Source organism: Pteronotus mesoamericanus, unplaced genomic scaffold (genome assembly GCF_021234165.1).
Source record: "Pteronotus mesoamericanus isolate MK-2021 breed Mesoamerican mustached bat unplaced genomic scaffold, CSHL_Meso_final scaffold_85, whole genome shotgun sequence".
Lineage (NCBI taxonomy): Eukaryota > Metazoa > Chordata > Mammalia > Chiroptera > Mormoopidae > Pteronotus > Pteronotus mesoamericanus.
Genome location: NW_026555329.1, coordinates 19,594,901 through 19,607,959, shown reverse-complemented (window position 1 = coordinate 19,607,959; position 13,059 = coordinate 19,594,901). Strand labels below are relative to the sequence as shown.

Genomic DNA, 13,059 nt, shown 5'->3' with positions numbered 1-13,059 from the left:
GAAGAAATAACCTTTAGATCCATAGACACACTAACCCATAGCAATAGAGTAATTTTTTGTCTCCATTATCTCTTATAGATGAATATCAACTGTAATTATACCATAAACAAGTAATAAAGACAGCAAATATAGCAATAAAAAACTCATCTTGAAAATTGCTTACTCAAAGTATTTGTTTTCCTAATATGAGTAAATAACATGATCTATTTTGCCCATATAACATGTTGCTTAACGGTTTCTTGAGAGATCTACAAACAGAACAGTTGTACTAAAATTCAGTAGAAAGCAAGGCACAAAAACAGAAAATGATTTCAGGGCTCTTTACATATTTCCCAGCTAGTGGCTAATACTCCTAATGATTTACCCTAGGCAACAAACCAAAAGTAGAGGGAAAGTGCTTTTGTGAGATTTCAATTAATTGGAGCTTTGTGCATTTACTAATTGGAGTATGTGCATAAAATTGTCAATATGAAAACATCTTCATTTGCTTTATAGGGCTTTCCTGGTGCCCCTGGAAATGTTGGCCCACCTGGTAAAGAAGGTCCCGTGGTAAGTGTTGTTCATTTTCCATTATATTTTCAAGGACACTTATTGTACTCTTATCAAGTCTATTCTGTGGCTTGTTTATACATGAACATGTTGGAAATAAATATCAGGCACATACATCATCTGGGAACACAAAGTAATGGATTGTAATTACGGAATCCAAATGAATGCAAGGCTGAAAGGAGAAAAGGAAAAAGAAAAACATGGCTGAGGAAACTGAAGAAGGTGACGAAGGTTTGAAAGGCGAGGAAAAGAGAGAATTGTGTCCATTAGGAATTGACTGGCTGTGTGTGTACTGACCTCCTATTTAGAAAAAGAAAATTGATTCATAATTCATTGACACTTTACACAGGAAACTCTATGCGTTCAGAAATTGACTGTTTCATACCCTAGCAGCATCACAAGCTTGAGGTCATGAGACCCTGTTGATGCTGAGTAAAGTTTAAATGAACTCTGATTCCAGGGTCTCCCTGGCATTGATGGCAGGCCTGGACCCATTGGCCCCGCTGGCGCACGAGGAGAGCCTGGCAACATCGGCTTCCCTGGACCCAAAGGCCCCACTGTAAGAATCACCACAACCTCCTCTCCCTTGGCATTTTTTTTTTTTGCCACATTTCATCACAACTCTAATATTTCTCTCTTGCCTCTGTTCACTCCACTTCAAGGGGGTTCCTTCCAACATGGGAAAATTACAAACCACTTACCACATTAAAAGTTGAACCCTGGTGTATCACTGTGCTCTGCTGGAAACCCGTCTCCTGGGCCATGCTTTTGCAGACACAGGTGCACCTGGTTGTATTTGGAGCTGCAGGATGATGGTTGATAACATAGATAGCAAAAGTCAAGGACTAGGCATCTAAAAAAAAAAAAAAAAAGGAAGAAACTTGCAAAATTGTCATGGTTAGTTTGACATTAAATATGTAATTTTTAAAATGTTCATTATAGGGGGAACCTGGCAAAGTTGGCGAAAAAGGTCATGCTGGTCTTCCTGGCGCCCGGGTAAGTGCTAACTTCTGAGCAGATCTATGCACATAGTATTGAGCTAGGAAACACTCCCTGGGAGGCCGCTGATAGCATTCTGTTATTTTCTTTCCAAAGTGACATCCCCTACGATGATGTTACCATTAGAAGAATGTTTTTCTTTTTAAACCACACTTAGAAGGAAGTGAGCTATAACAAAACAGAATATATTAAGTCTAAAATATGATGCATTCAGATTTTATTTAATTCAGTCTCTGGCCTTCATTAATTGCCATGCATCCATGGACTTCCTGTGCACTGTGTCAAAAGTTAGTAGGTGGCATTTGGGCCTTGGCAGGGGGACCCACAATAAGTGTAGTTCATGCTCAAATGACAAGCTTTACTTCAAGCAAACAATGCAGGAGGCTTTGAGGCATCTTAAATTGCCCAACTGGAGGGTAACCTGAGCCTTTCTATTAAACATTTTAGGGTGCTCCAGGTCCTGATGGAAACAATGGTGCTCAGGGGCCTCCTGGACCACAGGTGAGTATTTCTCCCACTTTTGTTCTTTCCTTCCCTAAAGTAAATCTAGTCCTGCAGAATAACCATCTCCTTTTTCTAGTCCCAAAGTGATGTCGCTCCATAGTAATGGTGGCATATCCCATTGTTTATGCTGTCTTTCCTATCACTTTCAGGGTGTCCAAGGTGGAAAAGGTGAACAAGGTCCAGCTGGTCCTCCAGGCTTCCAGGTAAGTCATCTAAAGCCTGAAGAATACCGCCTCTGGTCAGAACCCCGGCTTCAATCACTGCACTGCCCTTCACTGCCCAGAGCACGTGATGTCAGTACTCAGCAGAGAAGCTGCGTTTTTTTCAAGACACACTTTTGTGTAATGCTTTAATAACACCCAATAGCTAGTCATCATGTTGATATTAGGTAGTTTCCCCTGAAATCCAATTATCAGCAAATCCCCTGTATATAGCCATAAGATTTGAGATTGGTATTTCTTTCCTCTAGGGACTGCCTGGCCCCTCAGGTACAGCTGGTGAACTTGGCAAACCAGGAGAAAGGGTAAGCAAAACGAGTTATAGTAAATTCACCTAAGCTTGGGGCTTTCCCTCTGTTTAATACCTTACTGCAGTATAATTATAATATGCAAAAGGAAGCTTTATATTTTATATGTTAATGATAGTGTTCTACATATGTCAGTGATTATAAAAAGAATGAACAAAGTTACCCAATTTTGTTCAAATTACTTTGTTTTAAGGGTTGAATGAAACATCGCACTGCGGAAATAAAATGAACTGATGAACATTACACTTAATAGCCTTATTTTTTTTGTATTGTTCTTGGTAATGTTAAAATATAAATTATGTCCTTCTCTATAGTGAAAAAGTAAACACATTGATTTTTCATCAAAGTAGACCATGAAAAATCACGTTTAATGTTTTCCTTGGCATTCACACATGATACTGAGATCCACAATCAGAGCATGAGTTCTGAGCCATTTTCTCTGTAATTGTGATGAATGTTTCTCAATTCAGTTACATTATGTGGCCTGGTCTCCTCTGTCAACAGTGGGGCACATTAAGGAGACAGCTGGTCAGTGATAAAGGAGATACACTTGGGTATGCAATTTAACTAGGTAATGTGCATAATATGGTCATTTCAATTTTAAAAAGTCTGTTATATAGCTAAAAATAGGCAATGTCTGATACTCTTCATCATTATTTATCATATTATCAAAGGAGATAGTCTGGTTTGGTCACTTTTTTGAAAGCAATAAACTAACTAATGAGAAATATAAATTTCCTGATACCAAATTCTAGGATAAATAAAGCTTTGATCAATGAGATTCTCACTTTTTCTAATAGCCAGCATACTTGTATACTCATGTAGGTAGGTCCTATCTGGTTTAATTTTCACTCCTCTAAAATGTGTTTAAATATAATAAGTAGATTTAGAGAACATACATAAATTTCATACTTTATTGATTTTCCTGTCTTGTCTAGGGTCTCCCTGGTGAATTTGGACTCCCTGGTCCTGCTGGTCCAAGAGTAAGTATTACTTAACTAACCTTCATGAACTCCTGGATGTGCTGTGTTCTCCTATAAACTATTGATGACCTCGCAACAAGTTCCTGACACTCTTTGGTCATCAAACATAATCTGTAGGCAGCATTTGAGTTCAGAATTGATAGACTTTTTTATTTAATTGATCATATTTCTTACTAAAAAAAGGACACAATTAGAAGAAACATAAATGAACTAATTTATATATATTATATTCAGTGATTTACAGAGACAAACATGATATATTTATGACAGTGGCTCAAACTTAGCCAAGGAAAAATAATATCTTACTAAGATTTAAAGTCAATTTTTGCAATGCACACTAATATTCAAAGTCTAAAGCTGAAATCGTGAGTCTCCTCTTACAAATAAATAAATTAACAAGTGTATTTAGTTTGTCTGTGATTAGAATAACTGAAATGATTAGCTTGCACCTAAAGTGACCTGTTAAGTGGCTAGTTAGCATTTATCTAGGATACCCAAACAAATTTAGTATCATACAGCATAGGACCAACTTAGAACAAGGGACTTCAAAAAGCTGCAATGTGGACTTATTTGTTAAATATTCTGTACCATAGAATGTTATGTCATAATGATATTTACATGCAAATTGGGGGATATTTAGATAGATAGACACACAAATATATATGCACGTACATATGTATGTTTCCTCTGTTAAATATTGTAACTGTTACATCTCTGTTGCATGCAATTGTAAAAAGGGAGCATAGGTAAGATAATATTTAATCTTATTTACACCTAGCATTGCTTTTCACCTAAAATGACACAATATTTCCCTTTGACTACTAGGCATAACTGACATCTCTTTTTGCCTATGGATCTATCACCACCCAAAACAAAAGCAAAAAAACAAACAAACAAACAAAAACCAAGCAAACAAACAGAAAAAAGGAAATGAACTCCAAACGTTCAGTATTATACTCCAGGAGCAACAAATTTTGGAGTTGTAGTTACAGAATGTTAGAGCTGAATGAGACTTTAGAGATTATCTAACCCCAACCCTTCATTTTACTAGTAGAGAAATTAAGGAACAATAATTCTGATTTGCTTATCAGTGGCAGAATCAGGGTTCAAAAGCTCAACAAGTGTGAACTCTGACATGTAAAACAGTGTCTCTGAAAATCATGAACAGAACAACACTTCTTTTCATGCTTTTTTTTACAGGGGGAGCGTGGTCCCCCAGGTGAAAGTGGTGCTGTTGGTCCTTCTGGTCCTATTGGAAGCCGAGGTCCTTCTGGACCCCCCGGGCCTGAGGGAAACAAGGTAAAATATTGTGTTATATGTTGCTGATTTGGCCCACTATACTCTAGAATAAGTAGGTCCTTTAAATAGTAAATGAATTGCTTTGCAGAGTACCTGTTTATTTTCAGTTCTATGATGATGTCCATCTCAGTATATGACAACCAGATTCCAGTGGACCTGAATTATTCTAAAACAAGGAAATCCCAGTGTTCTACACACATAAATGAATTAGTATGGGTCTCCACTCTTCTTTCATCACATTGTTTACACTTCTGTTTTAATCTAGAAACATCAGATACATTTGGACACTATTTTTAGAGGGCAAACTTTGACCTCAATATCCTGCTTCATAAAGTAAAATTTCAAAAAGTAGTCTAAATTTTAATAAGAGAATTTATAATGATATAAATTGATTGGACAGTACATTCACCCCAAAAACATAAGCCTGAAAATTTGTGTTTCAAAACAGAATCTGTGGTCTAGAATTTAAAATAAGTGAAATTGTACATTTTTTAAAAACGGATCACTTCAACCCCAATAACGAGTAGGCAACTGATTTTACTTTTGATTTTTACCTTTAAGGGAAAAAATGTAAAGAATAACTGCAAAAGGCTATTTTGGTATGTGGAAGGATATTGGGGAAAAAAATAAAAACCAGCTAAGAGGGAGAGTAGAAAACAGAGAGTAAACATGGTTCTGTGAGGTAGTACTTTCAGAGAGTTTCATCCCAGAAGCCAGTCAACAGGCTTTAAGTATGTGAGATTATAAAGATTTACATTAAATAGGGAAGCTATAGTGCCCACTCTTAAGGAGATTAAAATGTAAACATCTCCTCAGTTGGTAAGGTGTCTTTCCATATTCCCTGTGTGGCTTAAAAGACATTCTTGAAAAATGTTGGTGGGCAAGTATTTCCCAATGTCTGCCTTCCATTAGCCTATCCTTTTCTTTCCCCTGCTGCCCCTCCTTTCAGAGGGCAGGGGGCGGGCAATGGAGAAATCCCAGCACCCGCTCTCCCTACCTTCTTCTCTCAATCACCATGTCCTAATAGCGTCTCCCTCCGTTACCTTCTCCCTCCTTCCACAGCCCTCCTGCATGTCTCTAAGTAGGCAATAATGCTGTCTATTAAATGTTTAAATTGGAATCCTTCAAGAGTTTGAGTTTTCATTTTCTTCTCTTGCTGCTGAAATAATGGATTTCATGTGTGTTTGATCCAAGGGTGAACCGGGTGCCGTGGGTGCCCCAGGCACTGCTGGTGCACCTGGTCCTGGTGGACTCCCCGGAGAGAGAGGCGCTGCTGGCATCCCTGGGGGCAAAGGAGAAAAGGTATCCCCTTCCGCTGTTGAATTTTAATCCATATTGTTGATGAACTCTGGCAAGAAGGCAGCACAAGGCTGCCCAATTTTTTTACAGTTCTTGGCAGGTGATCGGGTAGCATTTTGATACCTATGTATGTATATTTCCCTCTGCCACGTAGCACCTACGCATTTCTAAACTCACTGATCTGGCAAAATTCCTTCCTACTATGGAATTTCACACAAACAGATGGTGTTGAGTAATACATGAGGCTCATTTTAATGCCACTAACAATAATGCCTCATCCTGCCCTAATTAATGGCAAGAAACTATATTGAACAGCTGTCAACCGTGCTGCCGCATTAGTTATGCCATAGGAGTGACTGGGCACCGAAGCCCTCTCTGGTGTTGCCTTAAAATTCTGTCCACACACATTTAGACTTGGCTTCATTATGCTTTGGGGGGGTTATAAAAATTAGAAAAGAATATTTCATGATAATCTGGAAGTGTCCCTGATTATTTTTCCTTTTCTTAAATTCCTCAATTCAACATCCTGTAGAATGGTAGGGACTCAAGGCATTACTAAAGACTTTAAATGACTGAGGTATTGTAGCATTTTCTGTGAAAACACTTTAGATTCAGAAATTTGGTCAGGAAACAAAAAGCTGCTCATGGTTTATATTTTCAGGGTGAAACTGGCCTCAGAGGTGAAGTTGGGAGCACAGGCAGAGACGGTGCTCGTGTGAGTAAACCTGCGTTTTTGTTTGTTGGTACTTAGATTATCTCTTTTCGTCTCTCACTCGGAGTTGAGAAGCTTTGCAAAGGAGAAACAACAAAAGGATTCGAGCTTAGTAAAGGAGTATACCATTCCTTCCTGGATCTATGATTAATGATATTTTACATGTTCTGGGAAAAAAAAAAGTCAACAGGACTTTCCCCTTTGAAAATCCTAGCCTGAATTTTCTACCTTCTTCTTTGTTACCTGAACCAAGTAAAAACTACAAACCAAAAACTCTGGGGTTAATGGAACTTGAAAGGATTGCTGACGTTATTATAGGGCTTTAGAAAAAAACAATATATTTTAAGAAGCCAGAACCCCTAACAGGATCCTCTGTATTTAAATATATGCCTTAAAAAGTTCACTCAAAGAGCAGTCCCAAAGATTAGCTGTTAGTGCCATGGAGATGCCAGAGATAATCCCAAAAGGTGCATAACCACACCCACAGTGTTGGCATCCTGGCTCTTCCAGGCCATAAGCTACTTTGGTCCCTTCTCCTCTCTCTCTCAGAGCTGATAACTCGTCACAGCACGTTCATAATAGTCCTTTCTCTGAATCCCACAGTCCTAACAGTTCCAAACAAGGCCACCCACTGCTCTCCAGGGAATTTGACAAGGGCAGAGAGTTCAGATCTCCCTAATTCCTTCCCTTGCCCTACACATTTCCAGAACCTTTGCCACTGGAGAGTATCCTCCTGAGAGTGGCTTCTCATAGTCTTGATAGTTAGAACTGAAATGCATCAAAGGCTTTCTGGATGCACGCTGCCGCCACCCCGCCCCCAGAATGTGCAGTAAAAGCGTTCAGTCACCGTTTAAGCACAGCAGGAGGGAATAGCAAGGGTCACTTTTGGTGGTATGGGAATGTTATTACTAAGACTTGTTTCCTTTTTGGTACTAGGGTCCTCCAGGTGCCGTGGGTGCCCCTGGTCCTGCTGGAGCCGCTGGTGACCGGGTAAGCATGCATTTTCCACTGAGTTGCAGCTCTCTAAGCCAACAGCAGTATCTAAAATTCCCTGCCTGCCTTAGTCCCCTAAAGCCCCAGCAATTCTTTTTTACAGCTTGGTTTTAAACCCACTTATTTAAAAACGTATGTGTTGTGATGGGGCAGCAAGAAACTGACACTGAGTGTTTGAAGTTCTCTTTCCCTTCCTATAGACATGCCACCTATCTGATCTACATTTTAATCCCTATCATCTGTTTTAAAGTCTCACTCTGTGCCCGTTAAAAATATCCTAATACACTGAGCCTCCTCAAAGCTTTCGATTGTTTAAAAAAAATCAATAAAATACATAGTGTGCTCATTTGCTCATTTCACATCAAACTCTTAAAATAGGCTTTATTCATTGTATTGCACAGATTGCAGCATGTGGATCAACCCTGTGTTGATCTAAAAACTAAAAAGTCCTCCTCCTGGTATTGTAGGCACTGATGTATAGAGGTTTTGCAGGTGTATGACCAATTCCACTTTAACCCCCAAGATGAATACAAACATCAAGCAGAGTAGGAATCCACTTCATTTTGCTCTGTGAGATAGATATACATTAGTTATCTCTCCCGATGCAACTCCAAACTCTGACAAGGGACAACTGTCTACCACTGTTACTCTCCATCTACCTCTGTGGGCATTTGTGTGAGGCACATTAACTAATTGAATTCCTCTTTGGTCCCATCATAGGGTGAGGCTGGAGCTCATGGTCCTGCTGGTCCTGCTGGTCCTCGAGGTAGCCCTGTAAGTGGAAACTTGGGTCATCTTGGATATTCATAACTTTTAGACATTGGTGATTCTAAGATTGTTAAGACATTTTTAAATCCCTCCTTCCACCTAGGGTGAACGTGGTGAGGTTGGTCCCGCTGGTCCCAATGGATTTGCTGGTCCTGCTGTGAGTATCATGTAATGAAGGTTAATCTGAAAAAATCCCAAATGAGAACTGAGTGAATTGGAATACGTGAACTATAAAACCATTCCTTTCCAACAGGGTGCTGCTGGTCAACCTGGTGCTAAAGGAGAGAAAGGAACCAGAGGGCCCAAGGGTGAAAATGGTCCTGTTGGTCCCACAGGCCCTGTTGGAGCTGCTGGACCATCTGTAAGTTGAATTCACTGGTGATCAGTACAGACTTTGTAGCTGCCCATGAAATCTTTTAATTCCATATACATCAATCACATACCTACTATACACACCAAGGAATAAGCCAGATAGGAGATGATTCTAAAAATAAGAATTAACATTTGCATTCTGGCTTTACAATTTGTAAAAATCTCATTTATATTACCTTACTTTTTTGATAATCCCATAGGGTAGTAATATTGAAGCCAAAACATTTAGATTATTTTATTTGACACAGATGATAACTTTTAATTCTTGGATTTGCTTCTGATAGACATGGAAATGATCCCTTTAAAGAAAAGAATGACATTTGTAGGAATTGTTTTGTGATTGGAACCCATCTTTTTGTTTGCTTATTTCCATTTAGGGTCCAAATGGCGCCCCTGGTCCTGCTGGAAGTCGCGGTGATGGTGGCCCCCCTGTGAGTATTTAAAATGGACTCTGAAAGCTTTTCTTTCTTCAAAATCTAATAGGGTCAACTTGAAAGTTTGGAATTTTTGGTAAATTTGGAATAAATGAGGAAACGCTCAAGATTCAAGTTAACTCATTCAGAGAAATTGTGATATTGAAATTAAGGTCAGGTTCATGGGACGTGAGCTCACTCCCAGGTGTACCTCAGCATTGCATGTGTTGCTACCACCTTACTTGAGGTAATAATCAAAATTAAGCCCTGGTCATTGAATTGTGAAATGGGTAAAACAGTTTTTGGTACCTTTATCCTCTTGTTGATGCCTCCCCTCCTCTGCCTGGCCACATCCTTTCCCTTGGTGTCCAGTGCTGGCACACCAGCTCCCCAGAGACCCAGAGCTCCCCAACAATGAACTGCTTTGACCCCCTCTGCCTTTCACCGGACAACAGTTAATACTCAGTCTTTTGTTGGACCTTCCTCTGTAAACAAAATTACTTATTCAGCATCCACTCTCCAAGCACCTAGCCAGGTGGTTAAGATAGTTATTAATATATACACATCAATGTATAATAATGGCATAGTGTCTTATCTTCTTTCTCTTACAATCATTAGATAATATGTTAACATTTCGAAAAGGACCATCAGAACTTTAATGCAGCCCTGGCTGGAGCACTGGCCTGCAAACCAAAGGGTTGCTGGTTTGATTCCCAGTCAGAGCACATGCCTGGGTTGCAGGCCAGGTCCCCAGTACGGGGTGCGTGAGAGGCAACCACACATTGATGTTTGTCTCCCTCTCTTTCTCCCTCCTGTTCCCTCTCTCTAAAAATAAATAATTGAATAAATCTTTTAAAAAATAAAAAACTGACTTTAAAAAATTATTTTAAGAAAAGAACTTTGATACAAAATATGGGTGTTGCAACTGGGGGCATGCTGGTGAGGAAGACAGAAGAGAAGGAGGACCTTGGGGTCCTGATAAAATAACACCTATGTGACTCTGCCACTGCCTACTCCTTGGTCCATCCCTTGTCACATGTATTGGGGATTTATCAGAAGAGAAATTTCAATTTTACCCAAATATTTAAAGTTGGTGTTGATTGTAGGATTTTAATATGGAATTTTAATGTACTTGGTTCTTAGGGCATGACTGGTTTCCCTGGTGCTGCTGGACGTACTGGTCCTCCTGGACCCAGTGTAAGTAAATCACTTCAAAATATGTCTGCATTTACTCTAGTCAAAAGACTCGGCCTCTGCTGGGAGACTGGGAAGGAACTCTATAAAAATATGCTACGAATATTTAGCTACTACTTTCCTAGTCTGCAGTCAGTTTTCCTGAACCAGTAAAGCAAAATCATCACAAATTATATTTTATGATATCAGTTTAAGAGGATTTTATTCATATGAATACAAGTTTCCCTGTAAGGACATGTGTTTTTTTGTTGTTGTTGTTAAAAATTAAAAAACAGAACAGTTTTACTCACATATCAAATAGTTCCGTATCTAATTACCCTTTATGGCCAACATTCTGCCTCCATTGTTAAGGTATAATTGTTCCAGAATTTAAAGGTGGTTTGGCCTCTAATTTAATTCTGATTCAGACTCTTCTGTCAGGACTCCAGAGAATTTAATTAATTACTAAGGCTTAAGTCTTCCAGTTAAGGTTTCAAGGGGAAAAGATAGCAAAGATGTTGATTTTTTGGAATCCTTTTGTAGGATCATAACAGAAAAATCTTCATTCCCCATAGGCATTTAATTAAAGCTCACTGAGAACATATGTGATTCCTCATTTATGAACAAAATGCCAGTATTGGTTTCTTTCAAAAAGAGATCGCTAGAGTCCTCCGATACCCAAGGTCCCATTCATTTACAACCAACTTTTATAACGTCACACAGTTCCAATCTGCCAGGTTGCTGGTACTACAGCAATGCTTTCCCTCCCAGACATTTGCCACAGCTTCTGCCTCTGTTTCCTCTGTTACAGTCACAGGAGAAGGAAGAATGGGAGATGCTTCTTTCTATAAGAAAGAATGTTAAAAAGTCTAAACCTTTCCCACAAATGACCAGGATATTATTTTGTTGCTTCACCCTGCATCTTAATATCAAGAATTTCACCTGCTCTCTTCCAAGTCCATGATGATTAACAGAAAGTACATGAGCTTGTACATTTGCCCACAGGGTATCACTGGCCCTCCTGGTCCCCCTGGTGCTGCTGGTAAAGAAGGAATTCGTGGGCCTCGTGGTGACCAAGGTCCAGTTGGCCGAACGGGAGAAACAGGTGCAAGCGGGCCCCCTGGCTTTGCTGGTGAAAAGGGTCCTTCTGGAGAGACTGGTGCTGCTGTAAGTGATTTGAAACTCCTGTTTCTTAATTCCTCGTGCTGTAGTCAAAACAAGCCCTTACACAAATCTTTAAATGGTGTATGTTTGTGGATGAGTACTGCAGGCTCTCAAGTAAAGCCCAGTTGAGCCAGGAAACCTGTCTAACAGATATTGAGGTGTCATAGCTTCCGCAGGAGCTTCTAAGGCACTAGATGGGCATGACAGAAAATGAGAAAACTTGCTGTTTTACCAAAACAGCCCTTTAAGCTGTTGAGAGCACCTTAGTGTTACGGGGATTAGAACAGAACCCATTGCAGTGGTCATCCCACCACGCGTTACCTGATCTCGGTAATCGCCCGATGCTTTAAACACGCATCATCTGCTATTATTGCTACTCTGAAATGTGCCTTTAATAGACCTGGTTCAGTTAGATGCCAAGGTCAAAATTTGCTTCCTGGCAAAAATTCTATATAAATTCTATTCCATAATCTTAGAGGGCTTCATTAATTTCAACCACATATTTTTAAATGTTGTTCCATTGGTCTCAAGAAGGAACTAGGCACAAAACTATGCATGCCAAGATGGAAACTTACTGTCATCACCAGAGAAAAGACACCCCAAGATATGTCCTGCTAATAGGAGGATGTGTTCTAAACTGAGGATAGCTCATTTTCACAATCCTCAAGCCAACCTGTGTTATCACCTGTGGTCTTTCCCAGTAACACTCAGTATTTTTCATCTTGTTCAGGGACCTCCTGGCACCCCCGGTCCTCAGGGTCTCCTTGGTGCTCCTGGTATCCTGGGTCTTCCAGGCTCTAGAGGTGAACGTGGTCTACCAGGTGCTGCCGGAGCAGTGGTGAGTATTTGACACCATTCTTACTCGCATTAACATAATAAAGGATTTTAAAAGCTGCCACTTCAAATGTGACAGATTGATCACTGAATAACTCTGCTTAAGATTTTTTATTCATGGCATTTTCTTTGTACAGATCACATGTCACTTATCTAAGAAGCTTTAATACCACCCTACTTAGACACATGCGATAAACACAGTTAACATTATGCAGGATGATTTTTGTTCTTTTAACATGCTTACGAATGATATAAGCTCTAATTGCACTTACTCCTCTGCAATATGAGATGCTGGCATCATTTATCCTGTAGGAAGAACGAAACTCTGCAAGTTCTGAATCATTCCATTAAACCTTATACGTGACAGCAACTAGAAACCCTCTCATTTCCATAAACTCTCTCAACTTTATGAATTCATTTCATTCGGGCTCTCAGATAAAACTAGGCTCACCTTATACAGAGAACATTCCA

At 39.6% G+C, this 13,059-nt stretch overlaps 1 protein-coding gene across 1 annotated transcript in view; it reads left to right on the top strand.

Annotated features, from left to right (window-relative positions):
• The window catches only part of COL1A2 (collagen type I alpha 2 chain), a 35,024-nt gene that overhangs the window by 16,554 nt on the left and 5,411 nt on the right, over positions 1–13,059 (top strand). Inside the window, exons 23-40 of the mRNA XM_054563920.1 lie at positions 496–549; positions 1,010–1,108; positions 1,492–1,545; positions 1,996–2,049; positions 2,202–2,255; positions 2,522–2,575; positions 3,517–3,561; positions 4,762–4,860; positions 6,055–6,162; positions 6,821–6,874; positions 7,808–7,861; positions 8,585–8,638; positions 8,736–8,789; positions 8,886–8,993; positions 9,382–9,435; positions 10,561–10,614; positions 11,596–11,757; positions 12,485–12,592. Coding sequence (XP_054419895.1) covers positions 496–549; positions 1,010–1,108; positions 1,492–1,545; positions 1,996–2,049; positions 2,202–2,255; positions 2,522–2,575; positions 3,517–3,561; positions 4,762–4,860; positions 6,055–6,162; positions 6,821–6,874; positions 7,808–7,861; positions 8,585–8,638; positions 8,736–8,789; positions 8,886–8,993; positions 9,382–9,435; positions 10,561–10,614; positions 11,596–11,757; positions 12,485–12,592 — 1,323 coding nt within the window. The remainder of the gene's footprint in view (positions 1–495; positions 550–1,009; positions 1,109–1,491; positions 1,546–1,995; positions 2,050–2,201; positions 2,256–2,521; positions 2,576–3,516; positions 3,562–4,761; positions 4,861–6,054; positions 6,163–6,820; positions 6,875–7,807; positions 7,862–8,584; positions 8,639–8,735; positions 8,790–8,885; positions 8,994–9,381; positions 9,436–10,560; positions 10,615–11,595; positions 11,758–12,484; positions 12,593–13,059) is intronic.